The sequence below is a fragment of the Epinephelus fuscoguttatus genome, linkage group LG5 (genome assembly GCF_011397635.1).
Source record: "Epinephelus fuscoguttatus linkage group LG5, E.fuscoguttatus.final_Chr_v1".
NCBI lineage: Eukaryota > Metazoa > Chordata > Actinopteri > Perciformes > Serranidae > Epinephelus > Epinephelus fuscoguttatus.
This window is the reverse complement of record NC_064756.1, coordinates 44,095,741-44,119,632: the sequence shown is the minus strand read 5'-3', so window position 1 is coordinate 44,119,632 and position 23,892 is coordinate 44,095,741. Positions and strand designations below refer to the sequence as shown.

Here is a 23,892-nt window from a genome sequence, read left to right as displayed (position 1 = left end):
ACCTTCATTTCTTAAAGTAATGATGGCCACTCGTTTTTCTTTAGGTAGCTGATTGGTTCTTGCCATAATATAAATTTTAACAGTTGTCCAATAGGGCTGTCGGCTGTGTATTAACCTGACTTCTGCACAACACAACTGATGGTCCCAACCCCATTGATAAAGCAAGAAATTCCACTAATTAACCCTGATAAGGCACACCTGTGAAGTGGAAACCATTTCAGGTGACTACCTCTTGAAGCTCATGGAGAGAATGCCAAGAGTGTGCAAAGCAGTAATCAGAGCAAAGGGTGGCTATTTTGAAGAAACTAGAATATAAAACATGTTTTCAGTTATTTCACCTTTTTTTGTTAAGTACATAACTCCACATGTGTTCATTCATAGTTTTGATGCCTTCAGTGAGAATCTACAATGTAAATAGTCATGAAAATAAAGAAAACGCATTGAATGAGAAGGTGTGTCCAAACTTTTGGCCTGTACTGTACATACATACAGTGGTGGAAAAAAGTTTTCGGACACCCTTAAAATTTTACACAATCTCAAATATTATCATGAAATATTTGTGGAAAAATCTTTTTTGTGTTTCAAAAGGTGTGGCTGCATTAGACAGATACAAACAAATACAAATTATATTTTATTGTTTATTGTTTACAAGAAAAACTAACAAAACTAAATTCTTGACAGTTTCAGTATGTCAGTTCTCAACATTGTCGGTATTAAAGTCAACAAATAACAGAGAATGTGTTCAAAACTGAACAAAAAATAAATAAACCATCACATCATCAAATTAATATTTAGTAGTCCTGCCACTGGCACGTAGTAGAGCTCTAATCCTGGCTGGCATGTTCCCCACGAGCCTTTCACACTGTTGAGGGTAATCTTGTCCCATTCTTCTTGAATTACTGCTTTTAATTCTTCTAAATTCTTTGGGTTATGCTTTGAAACAGACCTTTTGATAATCCACCACAGATTTTCAATGGGGCTCATGTCCGGGGATTGAGCTGGCCACTCTAAGACCTGGATACTGTGCTCCTGCAGCCAAGTAGCAAGGGGCATTATCTTGTTGAAACATCCAGTTTTTACCTCGACGGAACAGTGCACGCGCAGAAGGGAGCATGTGGGTTTCGAGAATGGTAGTTCAATGTGCCATCACAGACAGTGAGATGACCAACACCAGCAGCACTCATGCATCCCCAAACCATGATACTGCCTCCACCATGCTTGACAGTAGGTACTGTACATGCTGGAGATAATGCTTCGCCTGGCCTTCGGCGGACCCGCACATTAGTAGGAGGAAGCTAACGCTGGACACTGGACTCAGCGGACCACAAACGCTTCTTCCAATTCCTGGCTGTCCAGTTCTTGTGTGCCTGGGCCCAACGACGCCGGGCTAACCTCTGTCTCTCATTGATCAGGGGCTTCTTGATAGCCTTGTAGGACCTTAAGCTATGATCTAAAAGTCGGCCACGTACAGTGCGGATGGAACACTGGACACCAGTTTGGTTTGACCACTGCTGCTAAAGCTCCTGTGATATCATTCAGTGGTTTTGCCTGCACATATGGATCAGGATGCGGTCATTTCTTGCTGAAGAAACCCTTGGACGCCCAGATCTTGGTTTGTCTTCCAAGCTGTTGGTTCGTCTGTATTTCTGCAGAGTGTATCCAACTGCTGAAGGACTGCATCTGCACTTCCTGGCTATCTGGCGGCAGCTGTACCCTTCCTGGCTGAGAATCTTTATCTTCAGGCGTGTTTCCTGCGTTAGGTTCCTTGTTTTAGCCATTTTTGTGTCTGAAGAACTTTCAAATGTGCTGGCTTTATGTAGACACGAAGCTTGGCAACAAAAATTGTGTCTTTTAATAAAAAGAACGACCTTCATCACTGGTACCAAAATGACCCAAAAAAAAATGACCCCTCAAAATTTCTTAAGTATTTTTATGGAACCAATCAATTTTAAGTTTTTAATGGCTTTTTAAGGATTTATTTAGTATTTTGGCTGTGACTGTACTAAAAGAAATTGCACTTGAAGACTTAAGAGTGATTCTTAATGCAATATTTCACAAATGCATGGGGTGTCCGAAAACTTTTTTCCACCACTGTACATACATACATACATTAATACTAGCACTGAAACTGGTGGCTGTTCAGCATAACTTGCTGTGTTGGCTGCTAGAGTGGTGAAGAAGAATTGAATTTCAGGAAAACTGCCATTTTGTCTGGGTGTGAAACTACTTTAAAGTTTATTAATAAATGTCATGGTATCAGATTGGTGCATAGACTTGTGTACTCAACGATACCCAATCCAGTACCTAAGTCACTATTGAAGCTGCCCACGCTGTTTACCACAGAATTAAAGTGTATGTGTGGTAGGTTTTTTTAAATTTGCTTGTTTGTTTCTTTTTTCTTCCAAATGCCTGTGTCCATTTGTGTCATTCTGTGTCCCGTCTCTAAATTTGGAGGTTTTTGTAGGTCTGTGAACACAGTGCAGGTGGAGCTCTCCATGAGTTTATGACTTGTGGGGTGGATAATTGTTCTGTTAATCCATTCAGAGATGATAAGGTTGAGGGATGAGAGGAGCAGCTGCTGCAAGTGAATGCAGACTTTTAAACCCAGCAGAATGAACGGCTAAGTTTCACTTTGAATGCACCTGAAGTTCTGCTACTCTGTTTCTGCCCTGAGTGCAGTTTGCACTCAGACAGTGTTGTGCCATAAATAACTGAAAGATTTATATGTTCTAATAGCGCTCCTAAAGAGCAGTCCAGCTCCAAAAATAGACAACCTATTTGCAGTGGTTGATGTTTAAATCGTGGTGGGCTGCCACAGATAAATGTGAGAGTATCAGTATCGGAACAACTCTACTGCTGATGTGCTGTCATCCTGCGTTTGACCTGCCGTCACTCTTTTTTTCACTGTAAACCTCAGTCTGCAGTTTTCATACCTATACACTTTGCTATTAAACCAGAGAAGAATTCTAGCGTAACATTGATCATGACAGATCATGCACTGTGCGTAGGGCACCCATGCAGATCATCATGCACACCCGAGAATGCGACCATATTTTATTTTCATGTTTAACTCCTACACTGAGAAAATGGTCGCACAAGCAGCTGTTTTGGTTGCAGTCTAGAGCCCTGTATAGATTCATTATTGTGCTCCTAATGGAAGAGTTGACCTCTGTTTTATTGTCAGTGAGTCACCATGTACACATTAACCCTTCAACCTTGTGTGTTTTTCAGCTTTACCAACAGGGCCGGCTCTGCCAGTTAGGAGGAGAGTTCTGTGAACTTGAGGTGTTTGCTAAAGTACTGCGGGCTTCAGACAAAAGGTAAGAATATAATGGGACCAAGCTGTGCCCGAAACTTCACACCATCTGCATTGACCCATCATTTGTACTACAGAGTGGTTCTGAAGACCGGCCCTTTATACAGATATTTTGGTTCACCAGTTATACTGTATGTGCTGAAAACTGCATTCATTAAATAGTGGACTTCATGGGTGCAGATCTGATGACAAGTTTGGGGGGGACACAATCAGTTGTGATTTTTTTTAATTGCACACGTGCAAATCATGCCTACAGAGCACTTGAGATTGCCAGCATATTTCACGATTTCATAGAGGCTCATCACCATCACCAAGTCATTCAAAAAGCCCTACAAAGAGAATCATATGCTTACCTTTACTGTTTATTTCTCTTAAACAGCCAGTAGTACATGGAACCAGCCATCACCCTCCTTTTCACTGCTTCGCTGTTAGTTAATGCTACTTCTAGTTTCGGGTCTCAGGAATGTTATGTCCACTCACGTTCTCATCTCTCGCCTCTCACGGATTCCCATTTCTCCTCATCATCTTCTCTTTCTCCCAGTATATAGGACTACTGTATACATTTGTTCAATTTCAGTCATTTTAGCTATTTAGAATTGGGGGGGACAATTTGTATTTTTCAGAATTTGGGGGGGACATGTCCCATGGTGGAGTTAGATATCCTTTACATAGTGTACCTTACCAAAACTAAACCGCAGTTTTCTGTACTTTGGGGTACTTGCCAAAATTCTACTGCTATCTGAGTGCTGTTTCCATGTGGGGCATCCACATGAATCCCAGGACCCAAGGTTTCCCAGCGGAACATTGCATTGTGACAAGATGATCTATGGTATTCACTTCACCTGTCAGTGGTTTCAATGTTTTTGCTGATGGTTGTGTAAATGCAGTCCATTTACCATTTAATTGTATTTTATCTGTTACTCAATTACTGTTATGACCTACTGTTTTTATCTTACCCCATATGCCTCATTTTCACTAACTTTTGGTATTAGGCACTTTTCTCAAATTCTTTTTCCACTGCAGATAATACTCCATCAGTGTAGGTGGGATTCTTAGCTGATCGTCAAGCAATGCTGTGTAAAACTGGAGTGACATCACCTTCAACACTACACAAACACTTGTTGTGCATTGCTTAATCCATCTCTCACTGGAACCTTTTCTGGCAACCAAAGGAATGTCTCCACTTTATTTTTAAAAATCAGTTGGCTATTTTAAAATGCTGGGTTTATGCAGGATGTCCCCTGTCATGCAAGTTAAGATTTTAGTGACTAATCTCTCAAGCCCATAAGTGGTCTGCAGTGTTTGTTTGGGTTTTTTTTTAAGATATTCTATGGGGCTTTTTGGCCTTTAATTGATAGGATAGACAAGCGTGAAGGGGAGAGAGAGAGGGAGTGACATGCAGCAAAGGGCCACAGGCTGGAGTCAAACCCGGGCCGCTGCGGCAACAGCCTTGTACATGGGGCGCCTGCTCTACCACTAAGCCACCGACGCCCTGTCTGCAGTGTTTTAACTTCACCTTCTAGTATCAGCTTAATTTGCTTGGAACTTCGACCAAGTTGGCAACACAGAGTACCATGTACTATCCACAACTTTTACCAATGGAAAACCCAAAAAAGAACATTTCAAGTCAAGCTGTGCCATACCATGCAGTGGAATTGAGGCTTTAAATGCTCTCGCCCTGTGACTTGTGCTTTGTGTGCCCCCTCCAGCTCTTGGGACGTGTTAGTTCAGTTTAACAAAGCCATTTTAAGTTCCATATCACATCTTCTGCCATGCAAACTTTACTTAAGGAAAAGGGGTGCTGAAAGTAAACAAATGTAATGCTGGTATGAAGCTAGGTAAAAGTGAACTTCCTGTGCACAATAAAGCACCCTTTAGGTAAAGGTACATTATTGATGTTCTTTTTCTGTGAGCTGTGTGTTGTTGCTTTCAACCGTCATTGATGGGCTTCATTAGAATACAATAGCAGTAAGATAAGGTAGAACTTTATTTATTCCGAGGGAGATTACTCATTCACTGATAAGCCAGGTGTTTGTCATGCCTGTAAAAATAATGTCTTTTTTTTTTTTTTTGTAAAGACTTTTATGTAACAGATATATTGATTATCACCTTATACTTATGCTGTCCACTTACATGGTGCATTCCTTTGTCCTATCACTGCAGACACCTCCTGCACCACTGCTTTCAAGCACTAATGGACCATGGTGTGAAAGTGGCCTCAGTTCTGGCAAACTCCTTCAGCCGCCGCTGTTCCTACATCGCGGAGTCTGATGCCCATGTCAAAGAGAAGGCCATCCAGTTTGGCTTTGTGTTAGGTAAATAGTGGGGTAGGGGACAAAAGTTTTCACACAGACACTCTGTCTGTTCCCGTATCGCACAGACTTAACTCAAACAATGAGTGATGAATTGAAGGCCATTCATTGCTCCCACTGATGTGTGTAGGTTCAGCCCACAGGAAAAATACATTAGGGATCGGAGATGGGCCAAACCATTATCAGCAGTCCATAGTCATTTTGATGATTTAAAATATGTCAAATCCTATCTAATTGTACCATGTTTTGTACTACCAGGGGTGTACTATTACGTAGAATAGACACATTTCCCCAAGATATTACGAAACAGTGACACCAGGTGTAACTGTATATGATGATATTAAAAAAATATTTGGTAGCCTTGTGGTTTTATCCAGGCAAGGTACTCCAGACCAAACTTTTTCTTATTCTGTTTGCAAAGCCAGCACAGTCAGCACAGTGGATGGTTTTCAAAGAAATGGAACCAGACCAACATGGGATTTTTTGAATCGATACCAATTTTAGCTGGGAAAATTTCAACAATGACTGATATGGAGGGCGATAAAATAAATTTGAATGAACATAGACTGTTTTTTTTTTGTTTGTTTTTTTGGACTGTGTACTCTGTCACTTTGCAAAGGTACTTAGCAGGCTGCTTTCTTGAACCCCTGTGGGCCCAAAGACTATATTTAGTATAATAGGGAAAAAAATACCACTGGTTTTGTTCTGATTGGTCTTAAGGGCTGTAATAGACTTGCCTGTGCGTGTCTGTGTCTGTATACTTGCTGCAGCACTACGCAGCCAAAACACACAATACTGGCGGTCTCCACTTGGGGCAGACAACAGAAATATAACCTGGAAATCGGGTCGTGCATGCCGCAATAGTATCCAGCTGCAGCCCCGGAGCAGAAGCCCCTGACATGACACAAGCCTCTGGCATGACGGAAGTGACTTTTCTCTTTTTTAACAACTTTTTTACGTAAAATTGCTTAACATAGCATCTATGAATTGATGAATTGTCCATTTATTTTACCTTTATTTAATCATACAAGTCAACTTTGTTTTTTGCTGTTTGTTTTTGACCACCACGTGACGTTCAAACCATCAATAAAAGTGGGCGCTCCTTCTATATTAATATTCATATGCTTCGTTAACTACGACCTTTATTCATTTAGGTCGGACCTTTCAAACTACAAATATTTCACATTCATTGTGAGAAATCAATGCTAACATTCGAAAATAGCTGACTGTTACCCTATTTCGTGTGTAAGTGTGCACAATGAAGAGACAAAAGTTTGAGAAACTTTATTCTCAAATTTCCACAAACAATATCTGATGGCCAGTCCACTTCTCCTGGCAGCCTGCAAGAGACAGAAAAGACAATGAGCACATAACTTCAAGAAACAAATCCCAACTTCACCATTGTATTTTTTTTTGTTTAGCATTTCAGCTGTCTTTTAGCCAGATTGAAAGCTTTGGGTCCGTCACTCTGCTTAATTTAGTGTTGTAACAGCCTGACTTCCGCGGTCCTCTTCGCTCCCCTCACCCACACTTGAGCACCCGTTCTGGGATACACAGTGTCAGCCCGCCCGGCCTGACCTCCGTGCTCCTCTCCACTCCCCTCACCCGCACTTGAGCACCTGTTCTGGGATACACAGTGTCGTCCCTTCCGGCCTGACCTCCGCACTCCTCTCCGCTCCTCTCACCCACACTTGAGCATCCGTCCAGGCCGCGGAGGTCAGGCCCGGGAGGGACCATAGGTGAGTGGATCCCAAGTCTCGAGCCCTGCCCTCACCACTCACCAGGGACCTCTTCTAACAGTTGCAGAATAAACAACATAGCTATTTTCTGCCAATTTATTCCAGTTAGCTTACCTGAAACCTACTGCGTTGAGATGCTGTGTCCTGCGAGCTCAGTTCCACAAAAAGACCGTGACAATACTATCCAGCAAAACACGTCACTTCCGTCATGCCAGGGGCACTTCCGGCAAGCCAGAGGCTTGTGTCACATCAGGGGCTTCTGCACCCTAAGCTTTGTTTTCTACATTATATGGTCTGTAAAATATATTTTCATATTGGGGCATATCAGAAAATATATACACTGATACCGATACATCTCTCCACATCAGCAGATTGAAAGGTCAGGCTTTGTTATGAAATATGTTATCATTTTCCGTTACATCTTGGTTGGATGCTTCTAAACAGTAAGTTGGCTGGTTGGCAAGCTCTAGCAGTCACTATTTTTGGAAGGAAAAAAACGCAAAAAAATGAGCAAGTGACAAATCTGTTAGTTAGGGCTAGGCGATATATCGATGCTACTCAGTTTAATCTGTCTGTTAATTAGTCTTCAGTGTGACATCGGTCTATATGTTGCACGTGCTACACGATATCAGTCATTGAGATGAATGAAATTACTGCAGCACGCGTGGCCTTTCTTGTCTTGGCCCCCCACAGAGATTTTAAATTGCTACAAACAGCAATGGATTTAGGCCTACTTGATACTTTTATATGATACTTTTTATGTTTAGTTTTGTGGCCTATGCTGCAAACCTTTAAACCTCTGTAGCTCCAGTGCTGTGTGCAAAAATGTTAATGTATAGCCCTGCTATTTATTTTATATAATTTTTCATTCACATGTGCAGCTGTATATTTTTCAAACAGGGTAATAAAATCCCTGTCTTTGCATTTATTTTGATCAGTCTGTTTTTATAAAAGTGTCATCTGAAATGTGGCTTTGACTTGCAACTAAAAACATGCAGCCAATATCGTAGAAATTGTGTATCGCCAGTCAGCCTGTAAATACTGAGATGTAAATTTTTGGCCACATCGCCCGACCCTACTCTAAAGATGAGTTTCTTTCCCCATGATAAATACCTGTGATATTTGAACAGAGCATTTGCAACATATATTTAATAATGATAAAATATTTTAACTACTGTTTACAACAGGTGATACTGATGCTATCTCACCCTCTGATTTGGAAACCATAGGATTAATCTGATGTCTTTTGATTCTAGGTGGCTTTTTGTCTGATGCAGGCTGGTATGGCGATGCAGAGAAAGTGTTTCTGTCGTGCCTGCAGCTGTGCACGCTCCACAGTGAGGTCCTCCACTGCTACAGGGCTGTGGAATGCTGTGTCAGGTCAGTCTCCAAACCTGTGACAAGACTTACACCCATTACAACTTTTTGGGCCGATCCCGATTTGCAGAGTGTTTGGACGGCCGATTCCGATTTTGGCTGATTCCGGATTCATTTTTTTTCGAACTACTTTACAGCACACAAGATATTGGAGTATTTTCTATTTTTCCTTTATTAGAACATTTTAATCAAGATATAACCAGCTTTTCAATAATCATCTCAAACAATCAAACAAAAACAGTGACACAGGTTAAGAAACATTTTCCTCTTTTGCTCAAATATAACTTCAGGTACATACAGGTATTAAAATAAGTTAAAAAAAAAAAAAGAAAAAAAAAAGGCATACATAATTAAAAACATTGATAAATTAAATAATAATTCTTGGTGTATAGCATTTGTGGGTAATTTCTTGAAAAGAAAAAAATATATATATAAAAAAAGTAAAAATATCTCCTGTGGAAAATTCAGAAAGTGCAGTGTTATGGACATTCGTATTTTAACAACTAGAAAAACGTGCACATTCTTCGGCACGCGAACATGTGCATCTTCGGGGCGCGGACACACGCCTTGTCAGTTTCAAGCGGCACAGTGCAGCACTGAGAGCTCTGCAGTTAAGTTTAACATGGACAATGAACAACTTTCTCCTCTCTTTTGGCGTGTGTGTGCATGAATGATTAAGGTGAGAAGCCGCGCATGTTTCACTTCCTCACATTGCCCAATCAGTGAGTTGCACATGTGCTTGTGTGTGCACTGCGCGGCGGGAATTTGACCGGCGTTTTAAATCGGCATATTTTAGACTGACTGGCCAGTCGCAGGTCATGGCCGATCACGTGAAAATCGGCCCAATTCCGAGCGCTGCCGATTAATCGGTTCAAGTTTACTGTGGACATTCAGTGTGTAGTTGCATATATCAAGAATATTTTGACCCTCAATGTACAACCCTGATTCCAAAGTTGAGATGTTGTGTAAAAGTTCGTCAAAGCAGAACATATTGCAAATCTTTTTTGATTCATTTTTAATTGAGTACATTACAAAGACAAGATATGTAATGTTCAAACTGATAAGCTTTTTTTGTAAATATACACTCAATCTTAAATGCAGCCCCAAGGGGCACAAGACAGTGTTCTCATTGGGCCGGTCCCAGGGTCGGATAAATGCAAAGGGTTGTGTCAGAAAGGGCATTCAACATAAAACCTATGCCAAATCTAACATGCGAATCACGAATGTGACTTCCATACCGAGAAAAAGGTGTACAAGACGGTGGTGAGACCAGCGATGTTGTTTGGTTTAGAGACAATGGCACTGAGGGATAGTGAATATATCGGTAGAAGGATGCTGAGTTTGGAACTGCCAGGCAAGACGCCAAGGGGAAGATAAAGAGGAGATTTATGGATGTAATGAAAGAGGACATGAAGTCAGTTGGTGTGAGAAAAGAGGATGCAGAGGATAGGGTTAGATGGAGGCAGATGATTCGCTGTGGTGACCCCTCAGTGTTCAACATAACATTTTTTCCCCACTGGCCCCCCGGGCCAGTAGTTCAGAGTTTTACTGGCCTCTTGTATATTCTTACTGGCCCAAGTAAAAGAGAGAGAGAGAGAGAGAGAGAGAGAGAGAGAGATTGAGAAAAAATGAATATAAAACTTCATTTATTTTAACTTCATTTCATTTAACTCCATTATACCTCATCGTAGTGCGTGATGGTACATACAGCAGTCCTCTCAGAAGCTGATGTATGATGTCACAGCCTCTGTGTACTCATCCGCTTCTTGACCTCACAACAGGTTTACAGAGCTTTAACTTCTGCCTGTATAAGGGAATCAGGTGGACGGTGTTGTGGTCAGAGTGGCCCAGTGCAGCGCGGGGGACAGTGTGATAGGTGTTGTTAACAGTTGTGTAACAGTGATCCAGGATATTCTTCTCTCTGCTCCACACACAGTAGCCTATCTGGTCAGCGAGCGTGCGCTGTAGCCTCCTGCAGGTTGGCCTGCGGTGGGATATAAACACCGACCAGAATGAATGAAGCAAACTCACAGGGGGAGTAAAAAGGTTTGCAGTTGATGAAAAAAGATTCCAGATCAGGACAGCAGTGCTGCTGGATCACTGTCACGTCATTACACCAGCCACTGTTAGTGTAAAAACAGATACCTCCACCTTTAGTTTTGCCGGAGAGTTCCCTGTTACAATCTGCTCAAGAGTTGGAAGCCTGCCAGCTGCAGCGCAAAGTCCGGTATCGATCCACACAGCCACGTCTCCGTGAAGCACGAAACTACAGATGTGGAAAAGTATCCGTTTTTCACCATCAGTAGCTGAAGTTCATCCAGTTTACTGGCCAGCGAACGCACGTTGGAGAGAAATACACCTGCATGGCAGCGGTGTGCGGTGTCCACGTTGGCGGAGACGCAGAAGCGCACCGGCACGTTTCCCCCTCCTCCAGTGTTTCATTGCACGAGCAAAGGTGAGGGCACCTTTGGCCAAAAAGCCCAATAAATCCACTGAAGGCTCGAGAAAAGTGGGATAAAAATCCGCTGGAGTTGTTCCCCTGGCAAAAAAAAAGCCTTACAGCATCACTGGCCCGAGCGGGCCTGTGACCTGTCAGTCAACTTGCCCGACATACTTTTTGATTGGCCCCAGGCCATCGGGCCACGGGTTATGTCGAACCCTGCCCCGAATGGGAACAGCCGAAAGAAGAACAAGAAGAATACACTCATACAGTCAGGTCCATAATTATTTGGACAATGATACAGTTGTCATCATTTTGGCTCTGTACACCACCACAGTGGGTTTTAAATGAAACAATGAATACCTGCTTAAAGTGCAGACTCTCAGCTTTCATTTAAGGCTTTTTTCAAAAATGTAGTATGAACCGTGTAGGAATTACAACCATTTCTTCACACAGTCCCCCAACTTTAAGGGCTCATAAGTATTTGGACAAACTAAGATAATCATCAATTAAACAGTCAGTTTTAATACTTGGTTGCAAATCCTTTACAGTCAATGACTGCCTGAAGTGTTGGACACATAAGCATCATCAGATGCTGGGTTTCTTCCCTGGTGATGCTCTGCCAGCCCTTTACTGTAGCCGTCTGCACTTCCTGCTTGTGTTTTGGGTGTTTTGCCCTCAGTTTTGGCTTCAGCAAGAGAAACGCATGCTCAATTGGATTCACTTGGCCATTGCAGAACATTCCACTTCTTTGCCTTAAAAATGTCTTTGGTTGCTTTTGCAGTATGCTTCAGGTCAATGTCCAACTGCACTGTGAAGCATCGTCCAATGAGTTTTGAAGCATTTAGTTGAATCTGAGCAGATAATGGTGCCCCAAACACTTCAGCTTTCATCCTGCTGCTCTTGTCAGCAGTCACATCATCAATAAATACAAGAGAACCAGCTCCACTGGCAGCCATACATGGCCATGACATAACAACATACCTCCACCATGCTTCACTGATGAGGTGGTGTGCTTTGGATCATGAGCAGTTCCTTCCTTCTTCCTTCTCTTGTCTTCCCATCATTCTGGTAGTTGATCTTTGTTTTATCTGTCCATAGTATGCTGTTCCACAACTGTACAGGCTTTTAGCTGGTGTTTGACAAACTCTAATCTGGCCTTCCATTTTTAAGGCTAACCAATGGTTTGCATCTTGTGATAAACCCTCTGTATTTATTCTAGTGAAGTCTTGTCTTGCTTACAAGAGCAGCAGGATGAAAGCTGAAGTGTTTGGGGCACCATTATCTGCTCAGATTCAACTAAATGCTTCAAAACTCATTGGACGATGCTTCACAGTGCAGTTGGACATTGACCTGAAGCATACTGCAAAAGCAACCAAAGACATTTTTAAGGCAAAGAAGTGGAATGTTCTGCAATGGCCAAGTCATATCATCTGATCTGAATCCAATTGAGCACGTGTTTCTCTTGCTGAAGCCAAAACTGAGGGCAAAACACCCAAAACACAAGCAGGAAGTGCAGACGGCTGCAGTAAAGGGCTGGCAGAGCATCACCAGGGAAGAAACCCAGCATCTGATGATGCTTATGTGTCCAACACTTCAGGCAGTCATTGACTGTAAAGGATTTGCAACCAAGTATTAAAACTGGCTGTTTAATTGATGATTATCTTAGTTTGTCCAAATACTTATGAGCCCTTAAAGTTGGGGGACTGTGTGAAGAAATGGTTGTAATTCCTACACGGTTCATACTACATTTTTAAAAAAAGGCCTTAAATGAAAGCTGAGAGTCTGCACTTTAAGCAGGTATTCATTGTTTCATTTAAAACCCATTGTGGTGGTGTACAGAGCCAAAATGATGACAACTGTATCATTGTCCAAATAATTATGGACCTGACTGTAGGCCCAATCCCAATTCCTATCTTAACCCTCAATCTTAATTCTCAAGCTCAACCCTCAATCCCACTAGCCCTCAAAACCAAGTGTTAAGGGCTATCTTGTGACTTTAAAATGGGACACCCCTCAAAGGCAAATATGTCTTAAGACTGTCGGGGGCAGCAATACGCCAAAACTCTATTCAGTCTGTCAGTTCAAAGAAGAAGAAATATATGTCATCAGTAGTCGTTGATAAAAAGACGTGATGAGTTTTTTCCCCAACACTTTATTTCAATTCTTGTACAAAACAAGCAGTGACAGACATGAACAGAACAAATATGCCAGGGTTAAGAGAAAAGAAAAAGAAATAAAATAAACAAATAAATAAATAAAAAAAGTTCAGCAGCTCAAACAATTAAATTATTTACATATTTTCAAAATTTACTCTTATGAATATGGAATTTTGCTAAAATAATAGATAGATTAATGATACAGAATTGTTTTTGTTTTGAAATGCTGACATCATAAAATCCAAACAGCACATCTTTGTACAGTAGTGAAAATAGAACATAAATGTTGCAACGAATATACTCGACAAAATCTTTCCAAACAATGACAGTATAGGGGCAGCTCCAAAACAAATGTACAGTTACCAAACTCGACAATGTCGTCTGCAGCTGTGCTGATTTCATATTGAAACAGAATGCTTGATCACTAGGGGAACAGTTGCCGTTGTGACCGAGAATTATGTTATGAATATGAACAGTTCACAAGTTACAAATTACTCACACCCATAGTTTTTTTGGAGCCTGCTTGCTTTTTGTAAACTTGTCTTCATTGGTGGCCCTGAAATGAATCAGGGCTTGTGTTTTGTCTGGTGGCCCTGAAATGGAACAGAGATAACATTACTTTCTATTATTTTTTATACTAATAATAATATTCTATTATTTTTTGAATACTGTAGTCAGTATCCAGCAGAACTGGTGAGGCTGTTTACACAGTCACACAAGTGTTATCTGGTGACTTTCATCCACGTTAACGTTTCACTCCTTGGGTTATAAGCTGATATTCAACCAAATAACCTGTACCACAACAACCGACATAACTTATTCAGCGGAAAGTCACCAGATAATACGATCACTAACGTTAACCTGCAGCTGTAATGTTACCAGCTGCAGACTCTACGGCTACAGGAGATGACACCGTCCGACAAAAATGTTGATGCAAACATTTCACATATATTAAAACAACTTAACAACTACATTATCACTAAGAAAAATTACTTTTTGTAACGTTGACTGAATGACAGCATATTCGGTTATCAGAGAACCGGGGTTACATGCGGCGGGGCAGGCAAGCCGTAGCCCGCGACCAAAAATATGTGTGTTACGCTACAAAGAGGTCTATAGTCCATAAAATGACATTAAACTAAGATAATGCAATGGTTATCATAATTTTAAAACAACTATTAACGAGGAAAATACTCACATTGATAACTCTGCTTCCTTACGCTTGTCGCCGCCATCTTGCATTGACTGAATCGTCTGTCTTCGGCTGGGTTCGGCTGAGCTCGGCGGATGATGCGCAAAGGATTCTGGGATAGCACTTATTGCCTTGAGTGGTCCTGGAAAATCTTAAAAGTGAGGGCCATACAGCCCTTATTCTTGACCCTCAACTCAACACTCGGAGAATCGGGACAGCACTAGCAATTCGGATGCGGATTTTTGAGACTGAGGGTTAAGATTAAGGGTTAAGGTAGGAATTGGGATTGGGCCATACACTCTTACACCTGCAACATGTTCCAAAAAAGTTGAAAGGTGAACAGGTTATTGGTAACAGGTGATAGATAGTATCATGACTGGGTATGAAAGGGCTACCGCCAAAGGCTTAGTTGTTTACAAGTCAATCAATCAATCAATCAATTTTATTTATAAAGCCCAATATCACAAATCACAATTTGCCTCACAGGGCTTTACAGCATACGACATCCCTCTGTCCTTATGACCCTCGCAGCGGATAAGGAAAAACTCCCCCAAAAAAAACCCTTTAACGGGGAAAAAAAACGGTAGAAACCTCAGGAAGAGCAACTGAGGAGGGATCCCTCTTCCAGGACAGACAGACGTGCAATAGATGTCGTACAGAACAGATCAGCATAATAAATTAACAGTAATCCACATGACACAATGAGAGAGAGAGAGAGAGAGATATGCAGGTAATGACAGTAGCTTACAACAACATTATTGAAAGTAATAATATAGTTATAGTTCTGGCTACTGTGGTACAATATGTTGAAAGTATGTATTAATATCTGGCAGTATACATATGTGACAATAGTCATATGCGTATAATAACAGTAGAAGTATGACTAATGATAGCAGCAGCAGCAGGAGGCATCTGGCAGGACCACGGCAGCAGCACAACCACACACGTCACGCTGTCCAGGCACCGCTGCGATATGAGTTAATCTGAGAGACAGTGGAGCACAAAGGCTCCGGAGAAGAAGCAGAGTTAGTGACATCCAGAATGGCCGAGTTAGCAAGATGCAGTCATAGAATACGAGAGAGAGAGAGAGAAGGAGAGAAGGTGCCCAGTGTATTATAGGGGGTCCTCCGGCAGACTAGGCCTAAGTCAGCCTAACTAGGGGCTGGTACAGGACAAGTCTGAGCCAGCCCTAACTATAAGCTTCATCAAAGAGGAAAGTCTTAAGTCTAGTCTTAAATGTGGAAACGGTGTCTGCCTCCCGGACCGTAACAGGAAGATGATTCCACAGGAGAGGAGCCTGATAGCTGAAGGCTCTGGCTCCTGATCTACTTTTGGAGACTTTAGGGACCACGAGTAACCCTGCGTTCTCAGAGCGCAGTGTTCTGGTGGGATAATATGGCACTATGAGCTCTCTAAGATATGACGGAGCTTGACCATTTAGAGCTTTATAAGTTAACAGTAGGATTTTAAAGTCAATTCTGGATTTTACAGGGAGCCAGTGCAGCGAAGCTAAAACAGGAGAAATATGATGTCGTTTCTTAGTTCCTGTTAGTACACGTGCTGCTGCATTCTGAATTAGCTGGAGAGTTTTTAAGGACTTACTAAAGCTACCTGATAATAGAGCGTTACAGTAATCCAGCCTTGAGGTAACAAAAGCGTGGACCAATTTTTCTGCATCGTTTCGGGTCAGGATAGGCCTAACTTTCGCAATATTACGCAGATGAAAAAATGCATGAAATGAGAAACTATGTCATCAGATAAAGAGTCTCTGAGTTGTTTGGGGCCAAGAACAATAACTTCAGTTTTGTCTGAATTTAACATCAGGAAATTGGTGCTCATCCAGGTTTTTATGTCTTTAAGGCAGTTATGGAGTTTACGAAAACGATCAGATAAATAAGATTTAAACCAGCTCAGTGCAGAACCTTTTAGGCCAATTAAGTGATCCAGTCTCTGCAGTAGAATTTGATGGTCAACTGTGTCAAACGCTGCACTAAGATCTAATAAAACAAGTACAGAGACAAGTCCTTTGTCTGAAGCAATCAGAAGGTCATTTGTAATTTTAACTAGTGCTGTCTCAGTGCTATGATGCACTCTAAAAGTGAGGATGGTACGAGGTTCAACACTTGGTGAAAAACTATGTGGGGATGTAGTCCAACAGTTGTACAGTTGTAGTTGTATCTGGCTGAAAGTCACCAGTTATCATGGTCACTCGTTAAACTGAAACACAGGCTGCTCTGAAGTGGTTTTGAGCCTATCATAATTCTGTAGAACCTGAGTCCACTATTAGAAAATTGATTCTGACAACCAAGAATGCAACAACCAGACATTTTGAAGTTGGTTTTTAAAGCTTGTTCATGCCACTTCCATTATCAACATATGTGCACATATTTTGATGATGTCAGTTGTAAAATAGACTATATAACTGTATATATAACTGTGTGTTTGCTGTGTTATAATGTGATTTATATCTACGTCCAGTCAATAACTAAGATACACCCACCTGAGATTTCCTCTGTTGTCTACACAGGCTGCTTCATGTCCGCAATGGCAATTGTAAGTACCATCTGGGGGAGGAGACTTTCAAGCTTGCTCAGTCTTACATGGACAAACTAGCCAAACATGGCCACCAGGCCAACAAGGCAGCATTGTACGGCGAGCTTTGTGCCTTGCTCTTCGCCAAAAGTCACTATGATGAGGTATGTATGTCTTATCACCAGTGACTGAGAAAATGATATTATTTCTCTCACATATTATAGACAACAATGGCAAGTGCTAGTTTTAATTAAATGAATTATTAAGTTAGTCTGGTTAACAGCGCTGCAGAGTGGTTGAGAATACTCCAGATAGACATGGATTAAGTTTGGAACCCAAATCTTTTTTTCTCCATTTTTCCAGGCATACAGGTGGTGTATAGAGGCTATGAAAGAAATTACTCCAGGGCTGCCTGTCAAAGTAGTGGTTGATGTCCTCCGGCAAGCCTCTAAGGTTAACTATGTTTGTTTATATTACAAGATTTTATTGTGTTATTTTTGGAGTGTCTTTGTAGAATGTATCCACAGAAAAGTAATCTGTCAGGCCCAGGAGGAAAATCCCATTGATCTGACATGATTGTGTGAGGTTTGACTTGTGTTTCCACTGCAGGCCTGCGTGGTAAAGAGAGAATTCAGAAAAGCAGAGCAGCTGATCAAACATGCAGTGTTTCTTGCAAGGTAACCTCCTGTGTCTTTTAAAGAGTCAACATTATTTTTGTCCCTTATGTTATTGAAGAATTATGATTAAATGTTTTGTGCCTTACAGAGAACATTTTGGACACAAGCATCCCAAGTACTCCGACACGCTGCTAGATTATGGATTTTACTTATTAAATGTAGACAACATATGCCAATCCGTCGCTATTTACCAGGCAAGTGCAGTGATGGGCAACAGAAGTGTGCCCATGTTTTCTGTGTCCTCATTTTCATAAAAAACAGTTTGATGTATTATCTGTATATAATTAAAAGTCCTTTCTGTCTGTACAAATTCCAGACAGCGCTAGACATCCGGCAGTCTGTGTTCGGGGGCAAGAATATTCATGTTGCCACAGCCCATGAAGACCTGGCCTACTCCTCATATGTACACCAGTATAGCTCTGGGAAATTTGACAATGCTCTGTGAGTACAGTGAATCTTACAAACCTATTTAAAAATTTTAAATCTTACTAGACCAGCCAGCTTATCACATTAGACATAAGCTCCCTTGTAAATTTAGCACAAGACCATGATTCATACACCAGTCTGCTCTGACATTCACTGTACTGTGATTTTTGTAATGTGTGCCTGTATGCTTTGGAAGTGTGCCATGCCATATATTAAAAAGCATCGATCATTTTCAACAAAGTGCAGTGCTTTGACCTCTCGAACCCTGATGTGAGCTTCAAAACAACTTTCCTCAGGGGAAACACTTGACTTTCTTGGAAATGTTTATGCTGAATAAAATACACTTTCCAGCCAAGTCTGAGTTGCATGTTTCGGTCAGCTGTTGTGTTTGTCCCTTAGATTCCATGCAGAACGTGCCATAGACATCATAACACACATTCTGCCTGAGGACCATCTGCTGCTGGCCTCTTCCAAGAGAGTCAAAGGTAAGGCAAGTTCCCTGGAAATGCTGGACTTCTGCCCACTGTGTGTAAGTGAGGAAAATGAGGCAGGCACTTTATTTTAAAACAATGATAATTTGATTTTCCAGAAGAAAGGTCATTATTTCATGTATATGGCCAGTGATGTACATCCATCTGTGGTAGGAGCAAATATCTTTACTTTAGTTTTGAGTTTTCCCGTGTGGTATCATACAGTTGCACTATGCGTTTTGATATTGTGGTGTTGACTTGGAATTTTATATCATGGTTCCAGTTCCATCTTAAGATCCTGAAACCCCTCTCCCAAAACAATACCAATAGGCAGCATATCTTTGCATATAAATCTTGTTATCTTAGCTGTGATGGCATTTTTACGAGCTTGTGCCAAGGGGCCTGCTGAAGTTGAGCAGGTTGTATAGTAGGCGGTCAGCCTCACCTGGTGCCAGTTTTCCACATTTTCATAGCAAACAACAACACTCCTAGCTTAAACGTAGTTTACTGATAGGTCAAGGGTGCTATGGTCAAGAGGGTGGGCACACAGCAGGTCAGGCTGATGGTCAGATGGCTTAAAAATTGCAAATAATTGATCCGTTGCATGTTACAAACAAGTAATAACAGTTTGAAAGTTAACTAAGTTGGACCGAATGGTTGAATTTATATATTCTTTATTAGGTACACCTGGGTATATATGTACTCACTCACACTCACCAACCACTTTGGCTGAACAAGTGTACCTAATAATCATGTGGCAGCAACGCAGTGCATCTAGGCATGTAGACATGGTCAAGATGACCTGCTGAAGTTCATCAGAATGGGGAAGAAAGGTGATTTAATTGACTTTGAACGTGGCATGTTTGTTGGTGCCAGACGGGCTGGTCTGAGTATTTCAGAAACTGCTGAGCTGCTGGAATTTTCACACGCAACCATCTCTAGGGTTTACCGAGGATGGTCCAAAAAAGAGAAAATATCTAGTGAGCTGCAGTTCACGGCTTGTTGATGCCAGCGATCAGAGGACAATGGCCAGACTGGTTGAAGATAAAAGAAAGGCAACAGTAACTCAAATAATCACTTATTACAACCAAGGTTTGCAGAAGACCATCTCTGAATGAACAACAAGTCGAACCTTGAAGCAGATGGGCTACAGCAGCAGAAGACCACACAGGGTGCCACTCCTGTCAGCTAAGAACAGGAAACTAAGGCTACAGTTTGCACTGGCTGTTAGCAGGGTCAGAATTTGAAGTAAACAACATGAAAGCATGGATCCATCCTGCCTTTTATCAATGGTTTAGGGCAGTGGTGGTGGTGTAATGGTATGGGGAATATTTTCTTGGCACACTTTGGGCCTCTTAGTACAAACTGAGCATCATTTAAACGCCACAGCATTACCTGAGTATTGTTGCTGACTGTGTCCATCCCTTTATTACCACAGTTTACCCATCTTCTGATGGCTATTTCCATCAGGATAATGCCCCATGTCACAAAGCAGAAGGGAGAGGGACTCTGCACCATAAGAAAAAGAAAAATCAAATATTTCAATTAAACGGCTGAATCTGATTCAACTGTCAAAATTCTAAGCCAGGTGCAGCCCTAATATAGAGTATATTTAGTTCCTTTTTATTTTTAAACAGGTGTTACCATAACTTCCTTTGTGGAAGTAATTCCGTAAATGAATGGAAAACAAAACAGTTGAACTGTTGCTGTTGTTTACAAACTAAAGAAATGAGAGATCATTTTAGTTTTTATTGAATATTTGAAGAAGCACTATTAGGGTGACATGTAAGCTGTCACTTATTTTGTTGCAATTCTGTTTTCCTAAATGAATATTTTTTTCACTAATTTGTTATATCCTCAAGAACATCGTTATTGCAAAAATACCCCAATATCCTGATGGTATCGCTCACCCCTAAGTGATGGTAAATCCTAGCTATTTTGGTAAATGTCAATTTTGCTAGCCAAAAATGTCATGGCTCTGTGTCTCCACTGTTAAATCCAGGGCAGAAGTCTAATATGTGCTTCATCATCATTTCTGTTCCTCAGCTCTGATTTTAGAGGAAATTGCCATTGACTGTCACAATAAAGAGACAGAAGAGCGCCTTCTTCAAGAGGCACATGACCTTCATCTTTCCTCACTGCAGCTGGCCAAGAAGGCCTTCGGAGAGTTCAACGTCCAGACAGCCAAACACTATGGCAACCTAGGAAGACTCTACCAGTCCATGAGGAAGTTCAAGGTGTGGGTGGGTGTGTGGGTGGGTGGGTGGGTGGGTGTGGTGACTGGAATAATGATGTATTAATTAAGGTAACATGAAACTAAAGAAGTGGAAATAGCTCAGAGCTTTGTTCTAGTTGTGGCTCGGCATATGAAGCAAAATAATTTTAATCAGATTTTTATTGCAAGGACCTGACAGCACTACCACAGCACACTAGTAGCTCAAACATTAACTGTACAATGGGTTGCTATGTTATGCCACATTTTCAAAATCAACCAATAAGTCCAACATACAAGTTGAAAAAAAAAATGAAACTATGTAACGTTGTAAAGTGACATCAGGAAACCAGGGAACACATCAATTTTCTACAAGCTACCAAAGTAAACAGTTTGTGAATGATATGTGGCTGGGAATACATATAGAGTTATCAGGCTGATAAGTGACCTCTGGTTGAAGGACTGGTTCACAGTTTCTTGAGTCTGTTTTAAAACAGCTGTCAGGTGAAAACTGACTCAGTCTTCACTGGAAAAAAAAGCATCATCAAGGTCTTAAAGGAATACTTTGCTAGCAAAATGACCATTTGTATATCAGTTAGTCATGCCACACTTTGAATTCAGAAAGGTATCTTTGTTTTTCTTGCATGCCTCCACAGAAAAAACATCAAATATACTGATTCTTTGATTGATTAGGGACCGCATTTAACAACAGCAAAACTATAATCCAAGTCTCATTAATGCAGTCCAGGCATCGTCACGTCGGTTCAAACAAAAAAATGGCGGCGTGCAGCAGCAGTGCCGTGATATTGTGCTATGGCCTATTTAAGTGCTGGAATTTGTTATTTATGTGACAACACCTGAACGCAACATAGGCCCCGCTTCATTGACTGTGTGCACAGTGCCAGGCTGCGGGTTCGGGCCAGGCTCGGTTATAATTGTCTCACTCGGGTCGTTTTCGGTCAGGAAAATGCAACCCAAACCGCGCTCTAGTGAGCTCACCTGTGTCTGTGTGTGTGTGTGTGTGTGTGTGTGTGTGTGTGTGTGTGTGTAAATGTTAATGTTAATGTTAATAAGAAATGTTTTGGTATTCGTATTGTTTAAATTGCCTCAATCAAATAATGGAAAAATAATCGATAATCGAAAAAATAATCAAACAAAATAATCATTAAACTAATTGAAAAATGAATCGTTAGATTAGTCAATTAATCAAAAAAATAATCTCTAGCTTAATTGCTAGAAAAATAATCGTTTGGGGCAGCCCTACTTGGATTATACTGCACGAGTTGTATGAGAGTTTGTAAAGAGATGTTTTGATATAGTTTTGCCATTGTTAAAGGTGGTCCCCAATGAATTAATAAATAAATAAATATGTATTCTGTTTTATGTAGAGGCATGCGAGGAAAAACAAAGTTTTTTTTCATGAATTCAGGGTTACACAGGATGACTAACTTATATACAAATGGTCATTTTATTGTTGAAGCATTTCCTTACGGCTTTCCTGCCCAACTTTAAGGTGGATTTTGTCACCTTGACAGGAGGTGTACATCAGTGTATCAAACATGTCATTTTCTGTTAACAGTAGGTGGTGCTCTGACTGTAACTAAATAATGGCACATAGATGTCTTTAAGGTGGGACTCTTATCAGATGTGAAGTTGGGGGCAGATGTAATGATGCACAATTAAGTTAGAAACTACTTCCTATTTTGCGACAAAGCTTGCAAATTCTGTCAAAAATGACAGAAAGTTTCTAAATTTTAATTCTACAATGTATTACGATTGTACCACCCAAGTTTAAAGTGGATTCAGTGAAATCTCCAGCAGTGCATCTGGGAATGGTTAAGAAAATGCCCTGAATATGAAAAGTAAATTCAAAATGGCCAACTTTCTGTTAGGTTTAGGGTGTGGCTAATCACTAGCAACTACAATACGTCCTCCCACTGTTTGGTGCTCTGGCCCTGAATTTTCTTTTTTATGCTTTGAGTTATTATTTTTGCTTTGATTGTGATCTTTATCTTTGTCTGTGTCTGTGTGTGTGTGTGTGTGTGTGTGTGTGTGTGTGTGTGTGTGTTTGTGATTTAATGGGTGTCCATGTAATTATGTAATTAGGAGGCAGAGGAGATGCACATCAAAGCCATCCAGATCAAGGAGCAGCTTCTGGGTCATGAGGACTACGAGGTGGCTCTGTCTGTAGGTCACCTGGCCTCCCTCTACAACTATGACATGAACCAGTATGAAGACGCAGAGAGACTCTACCTACGCTCCATCGCTATTGGTCAGACACAGGGATGGGATGAATGGCTCACTCCTGCTATACAAGACTGTTATCTTTGTCAGGTTTTCTTCAAAGAACAACAAACAACTTTACACCCCTTTTTATATGGAGTATTAGGATATTTTAGGTACTTTTGTCCATACAAGGATCTTATGCTATAGAAATTCTAGCTTAGTTTTTCCAGTGGATTACTGAATAAGTAGGGTAGTAACATGTTTTGATCCGGTCCTATGAACTGAACCTGCTTCAGAGCGGGTTAGCCATTCACCATTGGTTACTATGGTGATTTACCCTGGTTAAAAGTAGGGCTGTGCGGTATACCGGTTCATACCGAAAACCGGTATTTATTTTCGTTATGATATGAATTTTTCATATACCGCAATACTGATGAATAGCCCAAACAACGTCCATAACGTGTGTGGCGGGAAAGTGTTTCAGCTGGGACCCATTTCACCGCTGCACACCACAGGCATGCTAGAGCCAGCGAGAGTGAGAGTATAGAGAAAAGTTCAGAAGCGAGAATGGCTGCCAGAGAGAGTCCTGAAAGCGAAGCAAATGTACACTTTGCTGAAGAAGAACACGATGACCCAGAAGAACTCAAACTAAAAAGAGCAGTGTTTCCCATATATGCAACTAGCAGTGGTGCACCATCGCTGCTGAAATATGACTGTTAAATTGGACCATGCTACATGCCTCCAAGTTTTGTGAAAATCGGTTGGACAGTTTTCACATAATCCTCATCCAAAAAATAAATGGAAGTGAATGGGC

At 41.1% G+C, this 23,892-nt stretch overlaps 1 protein-coding gene across 2 annotated transcripts in view; it reads left to right on the top strand.

Annotated features, from left to right (window-relative positions):
- The window catches only part of appbp2 (amyloid beta precursor protein (cytoplasmic tail) binding protein 2), a 43,342-nt gene that overhangs the window by 13,279 nt on the left and 6,171 nt on the right, over nucleotides 1-23,892 (top strand). The window contains exons 2-12 of one of the 2 annotated variants that reach the window (XM_049576766.1): nucleotides 3,232-3,320; nucleotides 5,480-5,631; nucleotides 8,624-8,747; nucleotides 17,063-17,231; nucleotides 17,431-17,520; nucleotides 17,677-17,744; nucleotides 17,833-17,938; nucleotides 18,061-18,185; nucleotides 18,570-18,655; nucleotides 20,687-20,877; nucleotides 22,959-23,124. In XM_049576766.1, coding sequence (XP_049432723.1) covers nucleotides 3,232-3,320; nucleotides 5,480-5,631; nucleotides 8,624-8,747; nucleotides 17,063-17,231; nucleotides 17,431-17,520; nucleotides 17,677-17,744; nucleotides 17,833-17,938; nucleotides 18,061-18,185; nucleotides 18,570-18,655; nucleotides 20,687-20,877; nucleotides 22,959-23,124 — 1,366 coding nt within the window. Of the gene's footprint in view, nucleotides 1-3,231; nucleotides 3,321-5,479; nucleotides 5,632-8,623; nucleotides 8,748-17,062; nucleotides 17,232-17,430; nucleotides 17,521-17,676; nucleotides 17,745-17,832; nucleotides 17,943-18,060; nucleotides 18,186-18,569; nucleotides 18,656-20,686; nucleotides 20,878-22,958; nucleotides 23,125-23,892 lie in introns of both variants that reach the window. The other variant, XM_049576767.1, reaches the window with a different exon arrangement.